Source organism: Mycothermus thermophilus (assembly GCF_041956435.1).
Source record: "Mycothermus thermophilus strain CBS 625.91 unplaced genomic scaffold VTJ04scaffold_2, whole genome shotgun sequence".
Lineage (NCBI taxonomy): Eukaryota > Fungi > Ascomycota > Sordariomycetes > Sordariales > Chaetomiaceae > Mycothermus > Mycothermus thermophilus.
Window position 1 is genome coordinate 1,890,031 of NW_027191428.1, and position 24,746 is coordinate 1,914,776.

At 55.5% G+C, this 24,746-nt stretch overlaps 9 protein-coding genes and 2 non-coding genes across 11 annotated transcripts; 7 read left to right on the forward strand and 4 right to left on the reverse strand.

Annotated features, from left to right (window-relative positions):
* Nucleotides 1–229: 229 nt before the first annotated feature.
* Nucleotides 230–496, reverse strand: VTJ04DRAFT_2837 (uncharacterized protein; the record flags this gene model as incomplete). Its single annotated transcript, XM_069360670.1, has 2 exons — nt 230–278; nt 339–496. The coding sequence occupies 2 exons, from the start codon at nt 494–496 to the stop codon at nt 230–232; spliced, it is 207 nt and encodes a 68-aa protein (XP_069221358.1).
* A 131-nt stretch (nt 497–627) lies between these two features.
* VTJ04DRAFT_2838 (uncharacterized protein) lies at nt 628–2,675 on the reverse strand (the record flags this gene model as incomplete). Its single annotated transcript, XM_069360671.1, has 2 exons — nt 628–2,433; nt 2,505–2,675. 2 exons carry the CDS (start codon nt 2,673–2,675, stop codon nt 628–630), a joined length of 1,977 nt encoding a protein of 658 aa, XP_069221359.1.
* A 692-nt stretch (nt 2,676–3,367) lies between these two features.
* On the forward strand, nt 3,368–3,977 carry VTJ04DRAFT_2839 (uncharacterized protein; the record flags this gene model as incomplete). Its single annotated transcript, XM_069360672.1, has 2 exons — nt 3,368–3,508; nt 3,813–3,977. 2 exons carry the CDS (start codon nt 3,368–3,370, stop codon nt 3,975–3,977), a joined length of 306 nt encoding a protein of 101 aa, XP_069221360.1.
* Nucleotides 3,978–3,999: 22 nt separating this feature from the next.
* VTJ04DRAFT_2840 (uncharacterized protein) lies at nt 4,000–5,330 on the reverse strand (the record flags this gene model as incomplete). The annotated part of the gene is made up of 3 exons (XM_069360674.1): nt 4,000–4,492; nt 4,573–5,034; nt 5,191–5,330. The coding sequence occupies 3 exons, from the start codon at nt 5,328–5,330 to the stop codon at nt 4,000–4,002; spliced, it is 1,095 nt and encodes a 364-aa protein (XP_069221361.1).
* Nucleotides 5,331–5,436: 106 nt separating this feature from the next.
* Nucleotides 5,437–5,521, forward strand: VTJ04DRAFT_t25. The gene has a single exon. It is a non-coding gene; the product is annotated as a tRNA-Ala (tRNA).
* A 23-nt stretch (nt 5,522–5,544) lies between these two features.
* On the forward strand, nt 5,545–5,616 carry VTJ04DRAFT_t26. The gene has a single exon. It is a non-coding gene; the product is annotated as a tRNA-Gly (tRNA).
* Nucleotides 5,617–15,483: 9,867 nt separating this feature from the next.
* Nucleotides 15,484–16,649, forward strand: VTJ04DRAFT_2841 (uncharacterized protein; the record flags this gene model as incomplete). Its single annotated transcript, XM_069360675.1, has 3 exons — nt 15,484–15,663; nt 15,731–15,919; nt 15,993–16,649. The coding sequence occupies 3 exons, from the start codon at nt 15,484–15,486 to the stop codon at nt 16,647–16,649; spliced, it is 1,026 nt and encodes a 341-aa protein (XP_069221362.1).
* A 57-nt stretch (nt 16,650–16,706) lies between these two features.
* Nucleotides 16,707–18,314, forward strand: VTJ04DRAFT_2842 (uncharacterized protein; the record flags this gene model as incomplete). Its single annotated transcript, XM_069360676.1, has 3 exons — nt 16,707–16,827; nt 16,933–17,955; nt 18,022–18,314. 3 exons carry the CDS (start codon nt 16,707–16,709, stop codon nt 18,312–18,314), a joined length of 1,437 nt encoding a protein of 478 aa, XP_069221363.1.
* Nucleotides 18,315–18,700: 386 nt separating this feature from the next.
* VTJ04DRAFT_2843 (uncharacterized protein) lies at nt 18,701–19,129 on the forward strand (the record flags this gene model as incomplete). The annotated part of the gene is made up of 1 exon (XM_069360677.1): nt 18,701–19,129. The coding sequence occupies one exon, from the start codon at nt 18,701–18,703 to the stop codon at nt 19,127–19,129; it is 429 nt and encodes a 142-aa protein (XP_069221364.1).
* A 1,537-nt stretch (nt 19,130–20,666) lies between these two features.
* Nucleotides 20,667–22,022, forward strand: VTJ04DRAFT_2844 (uncharacterized protein; the record flags this gene model as incomplete). The annotated part of the gene is made up of 1 exon (XM_069360678.1): nt 20,667–22,022. The coding sequence occupies one exon, from the start codon at nt 20,667–20,669 to the stop codon at nt 22,020–22,022; it is 1,356 nt and encodes a 451-aa protein (XP_069221365.1).
* Nucleotides 22,023–22,332: 310 nt separating this feature from the next.
* Nucleotides 22,333–24,207, reverse strand: VTJ04DRAFT_2845 (uncharacterized protein; the record flags this gene model as incomplete). Its single annotated transcript, XM_069360679.1, has 1 exon — nt 22,333–24,207. One exon carries the CDS (start codon nt 24,205–24,207, stop codon nt 22,333–22,335), a length of 1,875 nt encoding a protein of 624 aa, XP_069221366.1.
* Nucleotides 24,208–24,746: the final 539 nt, after the last annotated feature.

The following is a 24,746-nucleotide window of genomic DNA, read 5'->3' on the forward strand; positions in this document are numbered from 1 at the left end:
CTAGCCGACCAACTTGTCACATTCAACATTTGATATGCCCACGCTCAAAGCAAAGGAAAACGATCTACATACTAGTTATCATTACGTCTCATCGCTTGTTATTCCATTCTTTCTTCTACGCTTCTATACTCGAAAGCAGGTAGGGTCCTCGTACAAAAAGCAAGCAAGCTACTTCCCATACCACATCCATCCATCTGTCCATCCATGATTACCTGACCCGGCCCATTCATCATACACCCATCCGTGGTGACAACCAAGCCACAACAAACGCCTCCTCTCTGCGGGTACACACCGTTGGATCATTTCTCAGAGACAAGTGCCAGATCATGCCTCAAGACGTAGGGGTTTGGGCGTCAGTGGTGGTAGTGGAGTAGTGGAGGAGGAAGTGGAAGAGGGAGGGGAATGAAGAAGATGAGGAACAATCAAATCTTTGGTCAAAGCCCAGACCTTTCATCTCAGTCCACCACTCTCCACTCCCACAGCCTGTCTTGACCATTTAGATACCAAACACGACTTCCTCCACCATCACCCCCATCAAGTTTCCCATTCCCATTCTTGTCCTCCTCCTCTAACAACGACCCCATCTCCTCAGCGCCTGGGCCTCCCCCAAGCGCCCTACCGTCCCCGTCAAAAGTCAAACTCGCCCCTAAACACATCCGGATCCACCCCGACCACCACCTTCTCCGCCAAATCCCTCCGCCCCATCTGCGTAAACACCCTCCTGAGCGTGTCGTAGAGCGTGGTACTCCGATTTTGCGTGGTCATGGCGTCGATCCTAGCGTCCGACCCGGGTCCGTCGCCGAGGATCTGCCGGGCGCGTTCGCGGCCGCTCTTTTCGACGCTCTTGTGCATGTCGAGCGCCGCGAGGAGGTGGCCCGCGGCCTCGGCGTGGCAGCCGATGTTGATGCACGACACGCCGAGGTTGTAGCGGGCGCGCACAAAGTTGGGGCGGATCGAGAGCGCCTTTTCGTAGGCGGCGATGGCCTCTTCGGAGCGGCCCGAGTTGGCGAGCGTGGCGCCCAGGCGGTTCCAGAGGAGGTGGATCTGCTCGCGCTGGTTGGAGGTGCCGAGCTCGGACGAGTGCAGCGCCGCTTGGAAGCAGTCGACGGCCTTGTCGTAATCTTCGGCGCCGTAGAAGAGAACGCCCAGCCCAACCTGGACGTCCGGGTCCATGTGGTCGCCGTCGGGCGCCAGCCGGGCGGCGGCGAGGAAGAGGTTGGTGACGCGCTCGTGCAGCTGGGCGCGATCGGTGAAGCCCATATCGGCGGCGGACGAGAGGTCGTTAGGGGCGATGATGTTGGGGTACTTGACGCTGAGCCAGCGCTCGAGGGTGCGGTAGGCGGTGCTGTCGTAGCCTTCGTTGGTGTAGGATACGGCGAGGGCCATGAGGGCGGAAAGGTTGTTGGGATCGAGCTTGAGGGCATGCTCGAGCGCTCGGATAGCCGCTTCCTCCTTTTCGTTCTGTGCTTGGGCGTTGCCGAGGTAGACCCAGGCGTCGACGTGATCCGGGTTCTTTTGTACGGCAGCCTCGAAAGCCAGAGCGGCGAGTGAGAGGTTGCCGCCCTCGTTCATGATGCGCACACCTTCCTCGAAGGGGTTTGGTTGGTCCTTGAAGAAGTTCTCCTCCTCAAACATGTAGGACTGGACAACCGGCTCAACGCCGAAGCGCGCGTTGAGACCCCAGTCGCGGAGATCCTCGTTGGTGGCGTCAAACGAAGTGAAATCAAACTCCTTCTCGATCTTGTCGAACTCTTTCAAGGCTTCCTGTTCGGCCTGGATGCCGCGCCAAATGGATTCGAGATCGCCATAACCTGTCTCGGAGTGCTCGGCAAGCTTCTCGTCCATCTGGTTCAGCTCGCGCTCCATGGCGGCCGCCTCGTCCTCCTTGGTCTCCTGCGTCTCTTTCTTGTCCTGCAACTCCATCTGGCGGAACTGCTCTTCCCAAGTCTGGTCGTCAAGCTCCACCAACTTGCCCTTGCCCTTACCCTCAACCTCCTGCTGCTGCGGCGCGCCGTGGATTGGCTGCATGGGAGCAAAGGTGGGTTGGAACATGGGGCGCGACATCATGCCAAAGCCCATGCCGCCGCTCATCATCATGGGCATTGGGGGCTGGGTTAGCATGCTGCCGCTCGGGCCGGGCATAGGACTCGTCCGGGCAGCCGCGGTAGCAGGGCCGGCGGGAGCGTTCATAGCCTGGAACTTGGCGAACTCTTCAGGGCTGAATTGGGGCCCTGCGGCGGCGGCTGCTGAAGATGCGAAGGCAGCCTCCATGGCGGCAGCTTGGGCATCGGGAGGTGCCCAAGCCGGGCCCATGGGCGAAGCGGTACGGGCGTGAAGATGGACGCCGCGGGTCTGAGGATCGATGTGCAGTCCGGGCTGCTCGAGGGGCATCTCGGGAAGACCGGGGCCTTGGTGGAGGAAAGAGTTCACCATCTGCACGGGGGAAAAACAAAATCATGTCAGTCTGGTGTTGCGAACGTCGGGCTAACAAGACAATAACTCACCTCGTCCTGCGGGGCATGGGGGACAGCGCTGCGGAAGCCGCCGGCAACGGCATTTGGACCTCTGCCGACGAGGCGATCATGCTGCAAGCTCTTGTCGTCTTGGACGTGTTTCGCAAACTGGCTGAGCGGGTTGCCCGCCGTTGAGCACTCGGCACCACCGAGGAAGGACATGGTGACGACTGTGACGTGAGACGATGCGGTTTTCTGGAGGGGATAAGTCGGTGATTATGGGTCGGTCCCGGTCGAAGAACGGAACACAGAGAGGCGAGCTGAGCCTGGAGGGGCTCAAAAGACGTTCGAGTTTCGGATGGCGGCAGCCGTGCACGGGTTCGAACGTGTTTGTTTGGTCGATTCTTCTGATGCCCCAGGCTGGGAGTAAAATCACCGAGTTGGGTCGCCGAGGAATACTCGTAGCGGGATGGGAATCGAAGATGCAGCAGAAAAAAAGAAAACAAAAAAAAAGAAAACGAAAAGAAAGACTGGACTATGTGCAAGATATGGCGCTTCGAATGTCACTCAGCCTTGCCAACCACTCGGGCACTGGTGGGCTGCAACCTGAGACGAGGCGAGGCGAGGCGAGGCGGAATGTTTGTTGTTGTTTGGTTTGTGGTTGTCGCGCTGATGACGATGGCGGCTGGAAGTGTCAGGTCGAGGTCCAGTGTCCAGTGTGAGGTCAGAGGCCCGAGGCGGCGGCCAGGTCGGGTCGGAATAAGGCACCGGCTGTGTTGCTGCGCTGTCCGTCAGGGGACCGGCTCTGCGATCCAATCAGATGCACAAAACAGCGGGCAGCGGCTCCTGTGCTTTGGGTTTGCGGCAAGTCGCCTTGGTTCTGCTTGTTCTGGCCGACCCGGACCCGCCACCTGATGCGTGGACATCTTGTTGTGCCGAGGCAGCTGAACCCCGCCTCCGCAGTTGCCCGCCCTCTGATTTCCAGCCATCTGCCGCCCCGGCGCCCCGCCAACCTGGAACCCACCCCACCGGAGCAGCACATGCGGGGTCCACGGGTGAACCTCCATCATGGAACCGGACCAGACCCGGCTTGAATTTCGGATCCTGGACGGCTGCTGGCAACACCACCGACCGACTCGGCCCGCATCTACACTACAGTGATTCCCCAGGCAGGGTTGGTCCAGCTCGAAGAACTCCTTTTCTTTACTACGAGGGCGAGGCACCTCAGCCAACAAGATTTGTGTATCTCAGGAGAATGGGGTTTTTACATCTCTTTTATCTTCCATATTGACAAGCTAGGTATTATACATACAACACACATGACCGTGACGCCAACTACCACGTACTTGGGGTAGGTAGGTACTGTACATCTATGTCCGCCAGAACCTCCACGACGCCATCACCTCCCTTTCACCTGCAAGCCTCAATCCTGAGCCATTCGTCATCTCACTGCCCCAGGACGCGCAATCCGCACCACCCCTACACACAGACCTGCTCAACTCTGGGCTTGTCCTCACCAGCTGAACTGACTTGAGCCTTCTCGCGGTCACCACTGGCTGCTGCTGCCGTCACTCTCTGATCCTGTTGTGAACTCTTTCTCAGCCCGAGGCCTCTCTGTCGGCCGATTCCTCTGATACCCCTCAGCATAGTCGATGCGCAGAGGCCTGCCCGCAATCGTGATCCCCTCGAGAATGCGCTTGGCCTCGGTGGCTGCCTCGACCGACGTGAAGTCGGCATGCGCAAATCCACGCGGCCAACCCGTCGTGCGGTCCACGGCCACGCGCACCGCCTTGATGTTCTTGATGCCTCTGAACAGCCGGTTCAGGTCCGCGTCCGTCGTCTCATACGGCATGTTGCCGATAAAGAGCTGGGCTGTCGGCTGCTGCGGCGAATTTTTATTCCGATAGTACTTCCCACTGTCAACGTTGGTAGGGTTGCGCGGTATGCAGGTAATGCGTCGCCCGTGCCAAAACGATCCGTCAACCGCCTCGCAGGCCGCCATAAGATCGTCCTTCTTCTCGAACGAAACAAAGCCGTATCTGAGTGGGTGGTAGGTCAACCCGGGTCAGCAAGATGCTGAGCTCTTCGACACATCCCGTCCAGTGCTCTTGCCACTCACCCCTTGCTCAGGCCACCGGGATCCCGTGCGATGAACGTCTTAACGACTTTGCCGTACTTGGAGAACGCCTTCTCAAGATGCTCCTCCGTGAGCTCAAACACAAGGTTCCTGACAAAGGCCGTGAAAACAACCGGTTTTGGTTCGACTTCGTTCGGGTCCGTTGTTTTGAGGGGCGGCGGGTAGTCAAATTTTGGAAACTTGGTCTCCTGCATCGCCTCCTGGACATTCTCCTCCGTCTGGGTGATGGTTTCTTCCTTGGCCAGTCGCTGCTCCCCGTTTGTTGGCTCGGATGTGATGGGCTGTGTTTGCGAGAAGAACCGCACGGTCCGCGGGGCGGCGATTCTCGAGACGGCGTCGCGCTGAGCAGTCCTAGAAGCGGCCGAGCAGAGGCTAGGAGTCGAAGCAGGGGCCTTCGTCGAGGCCCCGAGGAGCGCCCTCAGCGCCGCGCCTCGAAGTGAGTGCCTGGTTTCCGTCAGTTTTAGTACTTGTTTGAGGTGCGGGGATATATCATTGGGGCCTGGTGGCGCTCACATGGCGATCAATTGAGCACGGGACAGCGTTTCCGGAAAAATAACGTAAGTGCCAGAGGTCGCTCAGCGTCCTGGGTAATCGATGGACGTCCTGGTCCGGTCTTGTGTCTTGTTCTTCTTGTCCGGATCCTGCGCTCCCGGTGCCGTAGAATGGAAGAAGATGCCTCGATTTTTTCCGTGCCAAGACATGGACCTGAGCTCCGGGTCCGGGTTGAGGAGCCCCACCATCGCAACCTGACATGGGTGTGGCTTGTGTCCCCCTCCCCCTCTGCAAACTCGGGCGTTCCCTCACAGCACCTGGCTCTGCGGGGCAAATTCAACAATTCCTCAATTCGGGCGTGTGGCTCAGTTGGTAGAGCGTTCGCTTAGCAAAGTTCTCCCTTTGCGAAAGGTCCTGGGTTCGATTCCCAGCTCGTCCATTTCTGCCAGACAGATCTTTGCAGCGCCAATGGTCTAGTGGCTAGGATTCAACCCTTCCAAGGTTGAGGGGGGGGTTCGATTCCCTCTTGGCGCAGCTTCTCTTTTGCACCTCGACACTCATTGTGGTATTATGTTTTTGGACGTTGAGACTGAGTTTTGGCTTGCTCCGAGACTGATTCTCAGGACCAAGATTCTATTTTTCCAATCCAGCTGAGGAACTGAAGTCAGTGGACTAGCCCACATTGCTACTTGGATGTTCAGGTATGTACTGTGTATGTACATGAGATATCTATGGGGCTGACTTCGCATGTCACCTCCTGAGTTTACTTCTGATGCGAGTCAAGACCGAGATGAACTCACGGCACAGGTAGTAATTAAATTGTGTCGAGACACCACGAGGCTGTAGTGATCCTTGAATCTTTGTCGAGTCACAGATATGGCTGTACAAGGCGGTTGCGAATGTATTCACAAGGAGCTCTCAAGGAAGATTGTTCTTTAGCAACCGCACCCTCGATATTAAACGATGACAATCCAGGGACCATTTGGGCAAAGAAAATAATGTAATACTGACAGTTTGGATAGGTCCAAGATGACTGGAAGTTTGCCAACAGCCTGTGCTTCAAACTCCAGAAACGTTGTCATCCGATGGGCTAGCAAGTCATCCAAGGACCACGCATTTTTGCCACAAGTAATCAAACCCGATGGCATGAAGCCGGCCATCGGGGGTTGTATCGTCACCCAAGGGGTGAGGTGAGACATAGAATCATGTCCCGTGGCCGTCATCGTGTCATGATACGGTTGTATTACTCGGTGATATCTCGTTGTCCTTCCCTCCTTACGCCCGAAGTCAGGACGGCATCGGCCGGAACACAAGACCTTGGTGCTGTGGTAGAAGCTGCAGACCTGCCTCAGGACGATGAAGAACCGTCATGGAGGCTTGAATTGTCACCGCTGGCTCTTTTTTCGCATATGGCTGCCAAGTTGCTCGAAATCGTCTGACTGATTAATAATGACACTCCTGGAAATGTGATAGGGCGTTGTACCTCCCACTGCCGGACATGCCATCTCTCGGACAGTTTGTTCTCAAGTCTATTGATTACAAAAGACCCAACTGATGCCCGCACCATGTTCCCTAGAGCATCGTGTGTCCTCCGAGATGCCCGCTCATGTGGTTGGCTTCCTTGATATGCCACACGTCAACTTCACAGTAGTAGTCCCGTTGAGTCTGGGTAGTTTAGGATTGTCGAAGTGATGCGACATACTCCCGGGGCAATATTCAATTCGGTGTAATTATGGGCCTGTTCGTGACAGGTGGGTAGAGCATCTAGTTACCAATCGGAAAGGCTGTCAGAATCAAACTCGAGGTGCTCTAGGCATTGTGAGGAGCCTCATTTGCTATGTAATTATCCCTGCTTCGCTCCCAACTGTGTTGATTGATAGACATCTTCTTGTGAATAAGAGTGTTGACTCGGTTGATCACCATAATGTCAGACCGGTCAGAGACGGGTAATAGTGGTCAGCCTGCACTCAAACTCCCAGCGTCCCTGTTCAATGAAGGACAACGTCGGGTTCGGATGCCACAATGTTGTGGCCCGGTAGTTTCCGTGAGAGTTCATCTCATCCTTCCGTAGTATACTTCCTGGATTACTGGCTAGGAGAGAAGGCGGTGTTCAAGTGGCAAGCATGTGCCCCAACAATTAATGTTTCAATGGCTGAATTACCGATCAACTGCAAATCTACATTTCGTCTAAAAGATACGAGATCTAGATCCCGATCAACGATGCCAAAAGAGCAACTGTCAGGGGATCATAGATGCGGTGGCACTGCAGTTTGCCTGACCTTGCATAAGAGAATCTCATCTGTTACCACATTTCCATGGTAGCATACTGTGTCAACTGCAGAAACCCACGCTTCCCCATGGCCTCGGGACAACCTTGCTCTCCATGTTTGTACATGGTGTCCCCAAAAGCCGATCAATCACTTCTTTTGTCCAACCTTACAGACGCCACACACGCCGGTGGGAAGGCGACCACGAATCACAATCCCATTCTCCCACTCCGAATCGCACGGCCGGTGAACTGGGAGGAAGAGAGAAGAAGCAAGAATAGGAGCAAACTGCATGCTGCCCTTGAATCCCCATTCTTCTTCTCGTCCCCCGAAGATCTTCGGGAAACGCCGTTGTCTCTCTCTCCTCCTCGTTCTTCATTTCACTCAACGGCCACGATCCCAGCCCCATGGCGCCCAGTCAAAAACACAAGCGCATCTCCAGACATACACAAGGAAATATCCTGGACAGATCCTCACGGGACGCCATGGGTTCGGCCGATGTGAGATCTGATATGGACGCTTCGTTGGACTCTTGGTATGGTTGTGAGGAGGGGGAGCTGTGAAGTCAATACTTGCCGTGAAGAAGTGGCACACCGCATGCATAGTGAGAGAGTATTTTTAGAATAATACCTGCTTAGCTACATCCATCAGATCTCAAAGTCAACTCTGATCTCAGCGGACACGCTCGGTCTTGTTACTACGTACATGCAGTATCAACTGCCTGACCCAAGATCAGATCTCTACGGAGCACCCACCGGTGTGCCTGTATGTACTCCATATGCACGACACAATGCAGGACAGGACAACAGTTCGATAGAGAGGCGTCACAGCCACTCCAGATCATCATGCACTTCCTTCGGTTGCAACCAGGCAGCCCAACTGGGTGGTCATGCTTACACACTGTGAGGCATGTCCTTCTCAACAAAGTGCTGCCGATTCGATCCGGGCCGCAAGGTGTTTCCATCCACGGAGTTATCCGTAAGTGTTTCGGCATATTAGTTGCCGGGATGGATTATTGTTGGGTTTTGGAATGGGTCGTGTGAGCGTCAACCGCACCAACACAACGCCTCGTCTGTGTGTACGATCTGAACACGACACTTCAAGACAATATATGTGACCCGATCTTCTGCTACACAACATGACAAGGCATCTACCTACGTACATACAATGTGTAGATTACGGCTGAACACCATCTCAATGAGGCTGATCGTGACAAAAGGGGAGCTGTGATGAAGGTTTGCTGTGGGATTGACCCCATTAACACAGGCCTGGTAGTCGTAATGAACAACAACGATCTCACCCAGTTGTTTTGTGGGAGAAGTAGGACCAACATCCGAAGAGGGTAGCTCAGTAAACAAAAGCAGCCGTTCCCGTTTCTTGATGGGCGACAAGCGTACTAAGCAGCTAGAATCTATCCAATGTCTACTGTACACTATCCACTACAATACCATTATCGGCGATCTCACGATCGAGATGTATCATGCACGACAACCCACCATTCCCGAGGTTTTTCCTTCCCCTCCGCAGTAAAGCCAACACAACCCTTGTTTGCTGTGTACTGCTCTTCCCGATCTGCGGACATCACAGATGGTGGCGCACAAGTGAACCTGGAAAAAACACACACAAGTGAAGTGAGCTGCAGCGTCACCTCTCCAATTACATGGGACAAAAAAAAGCTCGATCCCTGGCTCAACACAAGAGTTTCCGATTGGGCGCCCGGCACGAACATTTGCAGGCAGGGGGAGATCGCGAATCCGAAAGGGAGGCGCGCGCGCGGAGTTGGGAAGGTGCGTGATGCTTTTTCTTTTTCCCACTTGTTCAATCTTGGGAAATGGATCCATGACTTCACATGATTTCACGTTGTTGGCGGAGAGAAGGGAGCGGGGGTGGACATGACAAACATCACCGGCCGGAACAGCCTGCCGGCAGCGAGACAAGCTAAGTATGACGATTTTGGATCTGAATGAGCGAGGTGGAAGAAGAGAGTTCACTGGAGGTCAGAAATGTGTGATGTCTCTCAGATGATTTGTTGATGTCTTGAACAATTCAACACAGCAATTCGACTGCGGATTGTATCATCACACAACGTTAACGTTACCTCCGACATCAATCAAACGTTCAACCGTCAACTGTAGCGACCCAGCTCGACGTCAACTCTGGTAGCGAACCGGAAACTACAAGCTGCTAGTTGCTAACGTCGACGTAGCGAGGGTAAGCCGCCTTGCCTTTCCCCATGCCGCACAACAATACAGGTGAATGAGCGGCTGAGAAAAGTCCCATCAACCAAAAACCCGGAAGCCAACGTGCCGCTGTAGTTCCTCTTTCGAAGAATTTTCTCCACTGAGTGGATATTGAAAAATGCTTGTTCGCTTGACAGCACAGCGACTCGAGAGAAGCGAGGCAAGGGTCTACTTCGAGCCCGCAAGAGTCAATGGTTTGCTAATAGCTTTTGGGAAAAAGAAACCTTGAAGACAAAAAAGAAACGATGACTCAAGTGCTCCACGATCGTGACCCGTAGACGAGAGACGTCCCTACATCTGGGTAGTCTGCATGTATACTTAGGTAGTTTGTAATATGGCAATGAATCAAACTTTTTCACTCATCGATCTGGTTCCAGCATCCGTAACAAGTGTCCAGAGTACTCACCTGAGGTAAACCCAACCTTTCACTCAACAAACCAAACGAAACAGCCCACCGGTCCCTAACCGACGCACAGCAGTCGAGACGAAAGAAACATGCGCAATAACACAACGTGGCTAAGGTAGCGGGCAAAGACGCGGGGGGGACGGGATCCATCCGTCCATCCACCCATCTACACTAGTATCCATCCACCATCCAGGGGTTGTTGGTTGGTGGAAAAGGCACATGGGAGGGAAGGAAGATGGACAGGCACCCGCAAATGGCCCGCGACCCGTGGTGGCCACACTGGACGCTCTGCCGGGTAACTACCTTAGTGTAGGTAGGTGGTGGGGCGATCTGCCACGCGTGGCAGTCAGATTGCCTTTTGGCTCAGGTCCCAGCGGAACCCAATGAGCACCACACAACACAACCCCAGACCTCGGTTGCCATTGGCCGGGGTGGCTGTGGAAATTTGGCCGAGATTTGGGGGGGCCACAATTCTTTTGGACGGACGGACCGCTGTGACCGGAACCAGAGGACAACAAAGTGAAGAACTTCCAGGTTAGGTGCTGAAGTGAAGATGAGGGTTTTTGGATGGATGCCCGGCCGTGCTCATTGCTGGATGGAGGGTTGGCACATTGATGATTGACACGTGCCGAAGCCAGGGGTTTTTTTTTCTTTCTTTTCACACTCCGGGGTTCCAGGTTGGTAGCGGCTCGTCTCTTTGGCGCGCTTGTTAGCGCAGCACAGGCTACTGTACACTAGGCTAGCCGGTGAGCGCACAGGGCAGGGCAGGGCCGGGTCCGGGTGCAGGTTCCTTCCCAATGGGCAACTTTCGAGGTGGGGAACCTAAATCGCGGAATTGGGAATTGGCATCCGTGATTGAGATTCCACTTTGTAGTGGTGGGGTCAGATCTTGAATTTGTGATTTCCCAGTCACCTTGTTCGCCATGGACAATTGCTACTCGCTGTGTGGAAAGTTTCAATTCTCGCATTTTTTGGGGTCACTCGCTCACTCCTCTGTTCTCCCGCGCAGCACGAGATGCATGCAATTGTACTGCATGCATCGAGGGTGTCGGACACGCTGGCTCGATGACTGACTGGTTGGGATCTCTGAGGTGTGTGGCGTGTTGATCATCTGTCGGTTCCCGAAGGCCTTGGCCTGTCTTTCTCAGCTGGGCAGGCCTAGATTTTTGAGACACATGATCCGGATTCCGAACAGAGAGAGATGCATTCACATTCACTTCTCCCAATGTGGTCTTTTCACATGTTGGTGAGATGCCAGCTTTGCCTCGGCCGGGATAGCTACAATAGCGTAGCTGGAATTACTTTTGGTGATCGAAGTGTTGCCGGCACGGGAAATCCCATCCGTGCCTGAGATGGCCCGTCTCGTCCCTTTGCCGTTTGCCGTTGTGCCGTGTTGTCTCTCATCGGAAATTTTATCACCTGCGTAAATCTGACAGGTTTCAACAACGTGGCAGGACGGCAGTGAAGATCTCGGGTCATGGTCATGATGAGACATGTCGAGACACGGCTGGGAGCAAACAAACGTGCATTTTTGTGCTTTGGCACTTTTCTTCTGATTACTTCGAGCTGTAACTGCGGCTGCAACCGCGGCACTTGCTCGGCCATGGGCTACACAAGAACTTGTCGGTCCGTCTCGATTGGAGTGGTTATCTCTTTCTCTCTCGCGGCAGCGTTTGCAGGTCGTGTTACTACCTATATGTACAGATGTGACGACGGGTCGAGAACGTTGAGAACCTTGACGACCTCAGGTCTGCAGAAAATATGTCTGGAAGCGAACCGCGGCCCCATTCCTCTGGGCATCATACCTGTAGACATCCATTCTTACTGACAACCCTACGTCCACCTACCGTGATACTGTGTCTTCTGCATGCCCAATTGCTCAGGTACTTGCTGTACCTTCTAGTAGTTTGGTGTGCCGGCGCCCGAAACGAAACCACAAGAAAGGCCTCTGGTCTGTCCTCGAGATGGGTTTTCATTCATGATGCTATTCTCGTGCGAACGATAAGTAATTGTGACCCAAGCCTGGCTGAGTACTTCCAGATGAGTCTCAGCCGGCAAACAGGTCATATACAGAGTAGGGGAGTGTGCGTATGGGACTGCAGCACCTTGCTTGCGGATGCACAGATGTACGTCCGGCTGTGGGAGCACCACTCAGGGGAACAGATGCCATATCGATGGCCAGATCGGTGACCGGTGCCTGCTCCGTAGCTGCGGCGCCGGAGCGGCACATCCACCTCAAACCTGCGCGGCTGGTGTGGGAACATGGGACGGCAAGGAGCCGCGTAGCCCCGTCTTATGATGTTTGCCTGCGCCGCCCAGACGGGTATGCAGGAGGTTGGTTGATGGAGGAGGGGTGAAGGGATGGCTCTTCTCAGGAGACTCCCAGACGAACAAACATTGTATGGATAGATGGGGATAACTATGTGGATAGATGTGTGGCAGGGCAAACCTCTCCGCCGATCGGGTGAGATCTTTAAGTCGGGGTGTGGTTGAGATGATCTGGGAAACCCGGAGGGTGTGCGTCGAGTCGGGTAAGCCTTCAGAGGTGAGCTGTGCCGGAAGGGAGGTAGGATTGCAGGACATATTTTGATCTCATTAAACTCGCCTTCTTCTGGAAGGGAATATGGACGGAGTATGTAGGCACTTTACGTAGACCGTTTCCCCATCATCCAGGGATTGGAATGAACGGATAATTACCCACTTGTTTTTCTTACGTTGCCGGTGTGTATGTACGGTGCAGCAATCTTAGCCGTTCGATATTACGTTGACAGTGTTTTCTCGAACACACAACCACGGTTCCATCCGGCTCCTCCGTAGTATCCCACTCATCATCACCTGCAGGTCGAAAACGCAACAGTTTTCTCGGCTCGACCATGCAATGCGTGGTGGGTTACCAGGCGGCTGGAAACGAGATTTCCCGTGAGCACCCGGGAGGCTGTGCTGTTGCGCTGTGCCTGGGGCTGCGCGGACAAATTGGAGACTTCATTTAGAACTAGCAGCACATTGGGACACCGTGCTTGACTTGCTGGCGGTTATGGAGTGGTCTCTGTTGACCTGGTCCCTCATTTGCTACGGCCGTGTTTCCCATGGGAAGTGAAATGTGATGTTTCGGCTCAGCATCGAAATGTCACGTCGGCTCGGCACCACGCTCACACAAACCACAACAGCGATGGCCCAGGTACGGGGGTAACATTTCGATTCCACCCTTAGTAGTACGCCATGGATGTGCGTACGCAGTTGTGTACGCACACACACACACGGTACCTGAGCGAGGTAGCAGTTGGAAGGTTGCACTCGGTGGTTGATGAGGTGTAACGTACACTGTTTAGTCGACAAAGATGACAGGATCGGTGCGTCCCGTTGGATGTCACCATGTGAGATCGATGCTGCTTGATTCACACATTGAGGAGGAGGCTTGCTGAACTCCCGGCTGATGATCCTTTGGCGCAGAGAAAGGAGTTGTTGTGGACGGTGAGATATGCCTTCATAACCACCGCCTTACGGATACCTAGGACTACTCCTTCATTCACCAATGGGCCGTGGAACGTTGAACCGTTCGCCACCGTCACCATCCTGGTGTCCTCCTCTTTTCCATGCGGATGTTGAACCAAAGATCCCTGGCCCCTCATTATCCTTTGGGAAGCATTGCCGCAAACCGAGAATCCCTGAAAGGCTGCACGGCCGAAAGCGAAATCCTGGGGTGTTGTTTTCTTTTTCTATGACCTAAACAACCGTGATCGTGAAGAATGTCAAGCAAGGTTCACTTCACTTTTTGCCGGTGTGGCAATCTCTCCACGGTCTGAGCTCCGGGTGGTTGATTCAACCCATGCCCTGTGCCGGGACCGGGACTGTCCGGGTGCCGACAAACCCCAGGCCCAAAGGTCCCGCGAGGGCCGTGCTGACAGCCCGGACTAGGACCAGGACCAGGCCGGAAACAATACCGTTCGGGGCAGGTCCCGCGTTGGCTGGCATTAAGCTTCGCCTTACCGAGAACCTTAGTTTGAAGGGCATGATTGAAATTGGAATTGCCCGGGCTGGTGTCGTTGAGAGGGTTTCCACGTTTGTTTAACAGGCAACAGGATTTGGAATGTTCTTTGTTGGTCAGGTCGCGTTGACGGCGTCGTCCGAGCTTGTTTCATGTCAATGCAAGGCGAGGTGACGTTCCGGCCTGGACAAACCAAAACCGACCGGGTCCGGGTTATGCTGTCGGACTCGCCGCCGTTGTCAAGCAACAGTTCTGGAACTTGTACCCGTACACTACTACACAGTTAGACTGCGACAGTAGAGAAGCTAGGAACTTCGGTCCTGTCCTCCGTACCAACCTACTACTGTGTACTAGGTAGCTGGTCTCTGCGGATCTCGAGGGGGCGCACTACTGTCTGCTTGCTATCCCGTCACGTCACGGCGAGATTAACGCAACGACCTCCTACCTCTGTCAAGTTGGAAAAAACAAAATTGGGCTCTTTTGTTTCGCCATGTCAAGCCATCTTGTTTTGGGCCCCCGCCGCTGGCTAGCAGACGAAAGTTGAGACGACGCTAAGCGTCGAGGGGCAGGCGTGACGAAACGCTGCAGCCGATGCATGCGAGAATCTGTCTGTGTAGCCTTTGTTGGATGTACTAAACATGTTGCAACCACAGCAGCAAGCCGTCTCCTCTCGAGGGAACAAAACGAAACAATGGCTTTCCCACGTGCGCCGAGGTCTCGTGGTATGTCTTGTCTGGATGTATGGACATACTGTACCCTCAGGCGCTGCGCTAGGACGTTCGGGCGTGCGCTACCGAGTTCCCCGGATTGGGGGAGATGTTCGTCGACACCGGCGCCGTTTGTCACCTGCAGGTCGTGGGATGCTGGGTTTGTGTGGCTGGTGCTAAACTCTTCATGTCAAACCCGGCCGTCGTGGCTGCGGTCGTCCGGCGTCCATGCGGCCGTTCGGCTGGACTCGGTGCCTGTGTTGTTGCGCGAGGTGGACAGTGCTCTTGTGTTCAAGAGAACCATCCAGCTGCTGTAGATGAGTCGAAGTGGTAGCGAGGAGATGTCTCGGACCGGGCGGTCTGTTGCATGGTTTGCAGAGCAGAACCGTTTGTTATACATACCAACGACAAACTGAAGGGTGTCGAATGGGTTGCTTTTTGATACCACGGACGAGCAGCTAGTAGTATTAGCAGATCGTCGAGGCATCGGTGCTGGAGTCTGTCCCATTTCTTGTTGCATCGGTACAGATCCGTCCCTTAGGTAAGTCAGGGTAATAGGGCATGTGATGGTGCCCTGCATGTGGCTGCTGCCCCTCATCGGCTTCCACAGCAGACTCCTCGAGACTCGGAACAAGATCCAAAGTTGCGTACATGCATACGTATGTCCATACATATTATCTGCTTCATACCTATCCACACGACGTCTACGGAGCACAGTTGGCTGGGGTTGCACGCGGACGTACGGCAAAGTCAGGAAGCTGGCTGGTGCGACAAAGAACGGGAGCACGAACCACAGATGTGCGGCAAGGATTCGAGCCATTCATGGATCCCCAAGCGGCCCCAAGCGGGTTCCAAGCGGAACGATCCTGAACCTGGAAACGCCAGTGCCATGTGGTTTGCCCGTGGTTTGAGCGGCGCAGAACATGCAGATGCCCAAGTGCTGCCGCTTGTCGCAACCTGTCTGCCAATTGCCTGCGTCTAGCTCGGCCGCTGCAGCCAATTAATTCGACGCTAGCTGCACCCCTCCCCCTGGTAGCCTCTAGGTACCCCCTTGCCAGCCGGGTCAGGTCCAGTCGCTGCTGCTGCTGCTGCCCTCAGGCTCTGGCTCTCGGGCTCAGGCTCAGGCTCAGCAGGGCATCCCCTCCCCCCCTCCTGCCCTCCTGCCCGGCCCCTTGTGCCCGGCCCTTGGCGCCTGGCCTGGCAAAGAGTCGCCATCTCCCAGCGCCAGTCAGGTCCCTGGACTTTCTTAGTTCTTTCCCTCTCCACCCCCCCATTCTTGGACACCCTAAGGGCCCGAGTCTCCAGCTCCCTTTCTTAGAAAAAACGTGCTCTGCCCGCTCGAGGGACCCCTTGAGACGCCATCACTCCCACGTTTCCACGTTTCTGGCCACCACTCACAAGTCGCCGCCGGTGCCAGACATCATCCCTCATCCCGCCCTGCCGTCCCCAGCTCCGGCCCATCGCCACTACCCAATCTCCATCTGCCACCACCTGATCCAGCATCTTCTTAACCTCGACGACGTCCAACAACTTAGAAACGGACTACCTTACATCATCACTTACACTCCCTCCCTCGGCACCTGCTTCCTGCTGATACCCAGGACGACTCCCAAGACCGTCTTCCCTATTTCCGTCCTTCAGCTCAGCATCGCGCTCGTGTGTGGCGATTGCGAACGGCGATTATCCGGATATCCTTTCGAAAAATCTCGCTCGCGCCACAATCTCCTAGAATTCGATTCTCGGTCCATCCCAGTCCAGTGGATACTCTTTGCTCTGCCACCGGCCCCATCCCTTGTCTTCTCGGGTTATACTCGTACTCTTGCCGGTCCAGGCACGCCGACGACGTCAACCAACCTCGGACCCGCTCCGTCCCATCCTTCCCAACTTCCAGTTCGCGGCCGACCGGGCCCTGCGGAGCCTGTTGTGACTTGGTCTTGCACCGACGTCAGGACGGCCTGGTAGTGCATATTTTCTTCTAACCTCTCTTTCCTGCGAATGAGCCCCCTCCATGCGACAACCATGGACAGCCAGCGGACATCAACTCAAAAGTTCCCGGCCGGCTTGGCTGGCGTCTTGAACTCGCCCGACGAGCCGCAGCGCGACTCGGCCTACTTCTCCAGTACCGATGCCTCAAGCAAACGTGCGACCATCCCACTTCCTCACCTTCCCCACGCCTCTGCGACTGGATTCCAAGACGGTCGTCTCTGTTGATGTCGGAAGCTGACTTGCCATGGCCTTGATACAGACACATCCGCAGCCTCGGGCATGGGCATTCTTAGCCCTCCAAACTCGAGTTACCAAACCTCTCCAGCCGATCAGACAAAGACCCCCTCTCCTCCGCCAGCCAATGCTGCCCCAGCACCAAGCCATCTGCTGCCGCAGCCATTGGTGTCACCGACCACGACGAGCAACGGAAGCATGAGTGTTGCTTCGATTGTCTCTCCCACGCCACCGGCGACGGACCCTCGCCGCTATGACCGGCCGCAATCGCTCGAGTCGGTGCCGAGCAGCGCCGGCTTTGTGAATGGAGATGTGCCCGAATCGCTCTCGCGGAGGGAGAGCGTCGACAGTCGCATCAACCAAGGGTTCCACGATATGAGGTTGGGCAATTCACCCTATGCTAGCCATAACCATTCAACGACATCGATCCATGCGACTCTGCAGCAGCAGAGGAACCCACGACCTGGGCTTGACGCCTTGTCGGTCCATCGCATCTCCAATGGATACCAACCCAGTGCCGAGCGCAACCCCGAGCCCCAACACCACCCCAAGGTCATGCGCATCGCCCCGGCCATCACTGGCCCGGCAACGAGCCAGATCGCTCGCGCTGCAGAGCCGACAAAGGGACAGGCCTGGGCCTTCCCCGAGGAAGAGATCCACCGGCTACCACCCACTGCCCCAGGTTCCCTGATCGATTCGCGCCGCAGCAGCATCGCCGAGTCGTTTGCCAGTAGCCAATACGCGGCCGAGTCACGACTGCCGCCTGGCCAGCGGAGGCTTGACGACGGCAACGGATTCTCGCGGTCCGAGTACTCTACGGTCCATCATCACACGCTACAGCATAAGGCCATTGGTGACCTGCGCATCGAGGAGACGACTTCCCACACCGGAACCCAGCCGTATAGTCGCACCCCAGAGCTCCGCGTCAGCCACAAACTGGCTGAGCGCAAGCGCCGCACCGAAATGAAGGAATTGTTCGATACCCTGCGCGACCTGATGCCCCAGGAACGGGGAAGTAAGGCTTCCAAGTGGGAGATTCTGACCAAGGGTGAGCCTTTGAGAAGTCACCTCCGCTAGGTAACGCACCGAAGCCAACGCTAACATCTGTCTCCAGCCATCACTGAACACCAGCGCCAAAATGAAATGATCCGCCAGCTCCAGAGCGTCAACGCGGCGCAGCAGCACGAGATTGAGGCTCTGCGCCGCGAAATTGACAGGCTAAACGCTGCTGCGGCAGCCGCGCAACAACAGGCCCGGCCACCACCGGATCACCCTTTTGCCCAACAGGACCAATTCGGACGTCCGCGCCCTCCGGAGCTGCCTCCGCTCCGCTCCCTGCAACCCCCAGCCGGTCCTCCCGGGCCGCCAGGTGCACCCGAGAGCATGACGGGCGTGCAGTATGTGTGAGCTGATCTGCTCATGATGGCGAGGGGGATGGTTGGGGATGGGGGCCACGGGCGTACTGCGCTGTGTAATGCGATACGAATACGACGATGTAACGAGATGATAAATACCAGCCTTTCTTGCGATAAGCTCCGCCTGTCCGAATCAAGGGTCCTAAGCGTCTGGAACCACCACCACGGGCATGCGCCTATGCACAACACCCTGCGTTGGCATGGGCGAGGGCTTGCTACGTGTTCCTGCGTTCCCATCGGGAATTTCTGGGGATCGGCTTCTAGAGCGGGTGCTAGGAATTCGACCCCGCCAAATCTCATTCGCCGATCGTTGCACGACCTGTGACCTAGCGTACGGGGTGATATACCAGCATTACAACACACTAGTCACAGCCGTGCATGGAAAGTCCCGTTGCGACGTTTTTGAGGATGATGGTATGGATCGGTCACCAGGAAGCAGACGGACGGATGGAAACAAGAACACAGGAACAGGACAGTGGGATACGGAAACATCAGGAACAGGAAGTGGATGGAACGAGGGGACAGGAACGACTGGGACAGGTGAAGTGGCTGGGGAAGAGCAACAAGATGTTTGCGTTGACCCTTTTGCATCTTTTTACACTTTGCAAACCCCCGGCCCTTCCCGTCGCTTTCATTACCGCTTACGCGTTGCTCTGCTGGTATTATACCTCGTTCATACCTACCGTTTTATATCGCTATGCTCCCTTTTCCCCGACTGTTGCTGTTGCTCTTGTTCTCACCGTCTTGCTGATTTATACCTTACCCTTTGGTTCGGTTTTGCGGATTGTCGACTTTCTATTCTCTTAGACTCGTTCATCTGCGTTGTTCGTTTGCATCCGTGGGCTTCGCCACGTTCAACATCTGTCGGCCATCTCTTCGTCTACTTACATTTTTACACTTTTTGCCCTTTCTTTTTTTTCCATGTCCTTTATACCTATTCCTCTTCTTTCTCACCGCTCGGACGAACTCTTTTCTATCTCTTTTCTTCTGTCTTGGCGGGAGCTCCAAGCAGAGCGGTTGAAAACTCGCCAGGGTCTGTGGTCCCTGGTTTTACCGCAAGGTTGTTGGTTTTTTTTCTGATCTGGTTGGCATTTGGGTGGCGTATTTCTTGTTTTCTGGTCTGTTTACTTCTGAAGAACGGTATTCGTGTTTGCAAAAGGTTGAAAGAACGGGAGGAAGATTTGTTTCCTGGGTTTGGTTGTATTGGATTGGGTTTGGTCTAAGGTGTGAGATGGCTGATTCAGGTAACCAAGGTGGCTATAACAATTAAGAGAAGGATGTGGAACTTTGGAGGGTTTGGAGGGTTTGGGTTTGGGAAGGCTGTCAGTCAAAGTGTTTGCATTTTAAGGTGTTGTTCGTTCTTGGGCTGTGTTGGCTGGCTGAATGCCCCGCCCGGAGATGTCTGGACTGGCTGTCCGGTATTTTTTTTTTTTTTTTTTGTTGTTGTTGTTGTCTTCGGAGAGGGGAAGGATGGCGATTTGTTGTACGTTAGGCTGAGATGTGCGTGTGAGTTGTAGTGTGCAATGTATACTGTGATACATATTCATCCTGGCTATGAAGGAGGAGGAGGTCTGAGGGTGCCTGACCTCAGGGCTTCAGGTGTGTATGTACGATTGGGATATCTTGCCTACCTGAGCCTCTCGAGTCATGGTTAGGAAACATTTACTCTTATATCTCTCGTGACTAAGGTTTCTTGACGGGATGTTGTCAAGGGGACTCTGCTCGAGTGCGCTATGACACGTTCAAGTCAGCTGGTTGTGGAGCTGGGTTTGTTGTCATTGTTGACATGTGTCTGAGAGTACCTGACCTATGCTTCAGCTACCCTGAATAACAGGAATGGGACATATATCACGTCGGGCTGAAGCAATGTCGCAGTAAGTCATCACAAGACGTCTGGTTGCTCCTCATCGGTCTTGTCTACCTAGGTACTTACCCAAACTCAAAAAGCCCCGGATTTGAGACGTTTAAGTCCTCGTGGGATTTTTGACATGCCCTCATCCCATCACAGAAACTGCCAGCCAGATCAACTTCCTAGCTATCCCCTGACCAAGCGTACACCCATCCACGTCACAATGCCGCCTGCGTATGACTCCGTTTCCCTTGTCCATCGTGAGCATCGCCGTGGTGGAACGAGATCACCCTTTGTGATGTGGCTCTCTCCCCTTGCCAGCAGGATGTGAGGTCGGGTGCTCACCATGAAACTATGACTTACATATATGCCCCGAATGTCTGAGCGTCGCTGAATCTCCGCCTATTTCTGCACGGAGTGACTCATTGCTGTCTTCAGTTCCAAGATCGTTTTTTTCGTGTTGCTTCTAAGGGTGGTATTATCCAGGACCATACCATGTACGCCGGATTACCCAGCATATACCTCGACCGGTATCCAGGAAGAAGAGGCCGGTCCTGGCTCCTCGGCGACCGGGACGATGATAGGGAGGGGGATATGCACCCAGCAGCCGCAGCAGCTGCAACAACAGCATCAGCGGCGGCGGCGCAGAGGGGAACGCCATCTAAGGGGAACAACCAGGACCAGGACCAGGACCAGGACCGGGATGATGATCCAGGGGCGAAGAAGGATGTTGATGAGGAGACCGAGACGGAGCCGGGAAACTCCATCCAGCAACAACTCGAACCGTACGCGGTCGCCATCGCTGCTGCGCGTGTTAGGCGGCTGTATGCGAGGGTTGTTTTGCGTCCTGCCCCGCCGCTGTCGTCGTCGTTGTCGTTGCCCGAGACTGAGACAGAGATCGAGACCGAGAGAGCTGCCGTCGCCGCCGCCGCCGCCACCGCAAGGGTAGGAGCACAGCAGATGCTGGACACAATCACAGCGGAGACGGGGACGAAGGGGGCATCGTCTTCGCCATGGTCGGATTGGTTGCGGCCGTTGGCTGGGTTGTTGAATGCTAAGAACTGTGTGGAGGATGAGGAGAATGATGATGCCCAAGCTCACGGGTATGTCAAGGACGGGTTGGAGCAGCAGGATAAGGGTAAAGTTGGTGATACCGACAACAACAGGAGCAGCGATAAGAGCAGCAGTGGCAGAACCAGTGGGGACAGAGATGTCGATGCTTCCCCAGGCGTTCAAGACCCAGCAGTCTCTTCTTTCTCTGCCTCCTCCTCTTGTCAAGAAGAGCAAGGCCTCCCCCCGTTCGAAGCATTCGCCGATTTCCTCCAGCGCCACGCCGAATATGTCTCCCTATTTTGTCGAGTGGACGCCACCATCACCATCACCACCACCACCACCACCACCACGACGATGACCACTACCTCCTCTTTCTCCTCCTCCGCCGCCGCCGTTACCGCCGACCTTGCTCAATCGACGCCCGAGCGCGAGTGGCTCAACAAACAACTCGCTCAAGCCAAAGACCAAAAGTCCAATCCTGAGAAGCATAAGCCTGGTGTCGGTACCGTGAACACGAACAACAGTCTCGTCAGCTTCCCGCCACCGATCCGGGACCTGGGCCTAGACCCGGACCCGGACGAGCGGGAGTGGGACCTGACGGACCCTGTCGAGCAGAAAAGTTTTGAGGATGAGGCGGCCGAGATGTGGACGCTGGCGAGGGAGCGAGGGGAGGCCGCGGTCAGGGAGAATTGGTTCGGGTATGGGATGAAGGGGAGGGTGGTGTACACTATGTTGAGGAAGTTTGAGAGGGGGTGGAGGGTGGAGAGGGGGAAGAGGGAGATGGAGGAGGTGGATTGAGGGATTAGATCAGGGGATTGGATTTGAGGTTGATGTTGATATAAACAGGGGGAAAGGGGGCGATGAGTTTGGAATGGTAGGTATTTGGCAGCTGGGGATTGAAAAAGGTTATATCTATTGAGGAAAGCAGATAAGGCCGTTCAATTACAAAGAAATGATGCAGATCGATGGTAGTATAATTCCCACATTCCCGGTTTATCCATCCATCCGTCCGCCCAGATTACCGGAACGCCTTTCCTTCAGGGGTATCTCTCAAAACCAAACACTCTTCTCACACAAAGAAACCCTCTCATATCCAACCAACGATTACCTAGATGCGCTTGGGGTTGAAGAAGACCATAATCTCCTGCCACCCCCTGGAAAACGACGACCCGAGAGCCTCGAGCATGTGCCACAACTGCTTGGGCACATACTGCACAATGTACAGGATAATCTTGAGGAAGAACAAGAACAGCTCACCGGCAAGGCCGAAGAGCGTGACGATGGTGGCGGCCACGGCGATGAAGAAGCCCGTGAAAACAGTCCAGAGCGCCTTGGGCAAGCCGACCACGACGGCCCTGGCGGCGTCCTGGATGCCCCTCCACACATCCTTGAGCGTGATGTTGCGGAAGTAATCCACCACGGCCGAGAAGGCCGTGTGGATCGCCGACACGACGCGCATGACGGCATGCCAGATGGCGCCGCCGACGTGCTTGGTCGACTCCCAGAACCACTTGGCCATCTTCTCGACGGCCTTGGGAATCCGCTTGACGCAGCCCCAGGCCCACTTGGCGATGGCCTTGAGGATCTTGGGCACCAGGCACAAGCCGTGCCAGACGTGCCTCGCGCCGCGCGCCACCTTTTTCGGAATCTCCTTGACCTGCTTCTTGACCCACCCGCCGAACTTGTGCTTGTTCTGCCACGCCCACTTGACCGACTTGCACAGCGGCTTGACCACCACCACCTTGGGCACGGTCCAGACGAAGAACTTGGGGATTTCAAAGAGCAAGATCTGCAAAAACCACAGGATCTTCTGCCCGGCGTACACGATCCGGCGCACCGCCACGGCGTGCTCCGTCCGCCACCGCTGGAACGCCCCGCCCCGGCGCACGGGGAGGTATTCCACGACCTCCGTCCGGCCGTACTCGGCCGCCAGCCTCAACGCCAGCTGCCCGTCAGGCGCGATCAGCGAGTCATCCGCACCAAAATCCTCCATCAACAACTTCACCAGCGCCAGCTTCCCCTCCGTCGCCGCCACCATCAGCGGCGTGCGCGGCGCCCAGACCATGTGGTGCCGCGTCCGCGACTTGCCTGGGTGCAGCCTGCTCACGGGCGGGATGCGCGCGATGCCGAAGACATCGACGCCCGCGCCGAGGCCGACCAGCGTGCAGACAATATCCCCCCGGCAGGCCTGCACGGCGGCGATCAGCGGCGTGCGCCCGCCCTTGTGCGCGGAGTGCGGGTACCGCCTGACCTCCCACTCGGACGCGTCCGGGACGTCGGGCGAGACGAGGCCGTCGCGTACGAAGCGCTTGACGGCTTCGTTGTCGGCGTTATCGATGGCCGCGAAGAAGGCGTCGATGATGCGGCTCTGCGCGCGGTGCAACGCGCGCCGGTCGTTGTAGGGAATATCCTCGCGGGAGCTGAGCGGGTGCTGGCCGGGGATGGAGCGGCGGAGGAGCTCGCACCAGAAGGCGTCCAGCGGGGCCGGGTATTTGGTTAGCGGCAGGGCGAGGATGGAGGAGATGGCGGGGTTGGAGTGGATGAATGCGAGCAGAGCGTCGTAGGGGGAGGCATGGCCGGAGAGGGCGGCTGAGAGGGCCGAAGTGTTGGGGTCGACTTCGGAATAGACGGGCACCGATGAGTCGTCGTCGTCATGATGGGTGGAGGAGGAAGGGGGGTCGAGGGATTGCGGGGCGGTGCCGACCAGGGCGGCGGTCAGGGCTTCGAGGAGGACGATGTCTTGGTGGGTTGGGAGGTCGGAAGAGGGGCTTGATGACGCAGCTACCGGAGCATCAGAGGGGGAAGTATTGTCAGCAGGGGCTGGAGGGTTGGAAGGAGTTGAGTCTGTTGAAGAGGTCCCGTTGCTGTCAGATGCAGGAGTCGGGGTCTTATCGCCAGCAACTTCACTGTTCGACGTCGCTGATGTCTCAACATCCGGCTGGGGCGGGGTTGTTGTAGTAGTAGTTGTTGTTTGAGCGTCCATGATGGGAGGTCAAGTGTGGAGAGAAGTTGTGAGTGAGGATGCTGTGAACAATTGATGCTGAGTTCAGAGTGCTCTCTAGTAAACTTTTAGTTATTAGTTCTGCTTGTATATGATGCTTGAGGTGTTGGGGTGTTGGGGTTGCATCATCAAACACAACCTCGACGACATGTCCTTCTTATAAACAACCCCTCGATATTGCAGTTGGGCTGATGTCTCTCACTCATCAACTTGGTTGCCTTGCCCAAAGCAGCATGAGCGGTGCGCTAACGACGGAGAGGCCGCCGCGTCAACCACGGTTTGGGCCATGACTTGGCATTGTTCTCTTTCATCCCCCTTGTCAACCTCAGCTCAGCCTCAGTCAACCCTCAGCAAATCCCGCAAAATGGCTTCGGCTGTGCCACAACCACCCACCATTTTCCCCGGAGATGCTCTCTCCGTGGCTTCCAGAATGCCTTTGTTTCCTGCAGGTCTGGGCAAATATATCAGAATGCCTACCGACTTTGGGCAAGCAGCCCGCAATATTGATCAGGTTCCATGTG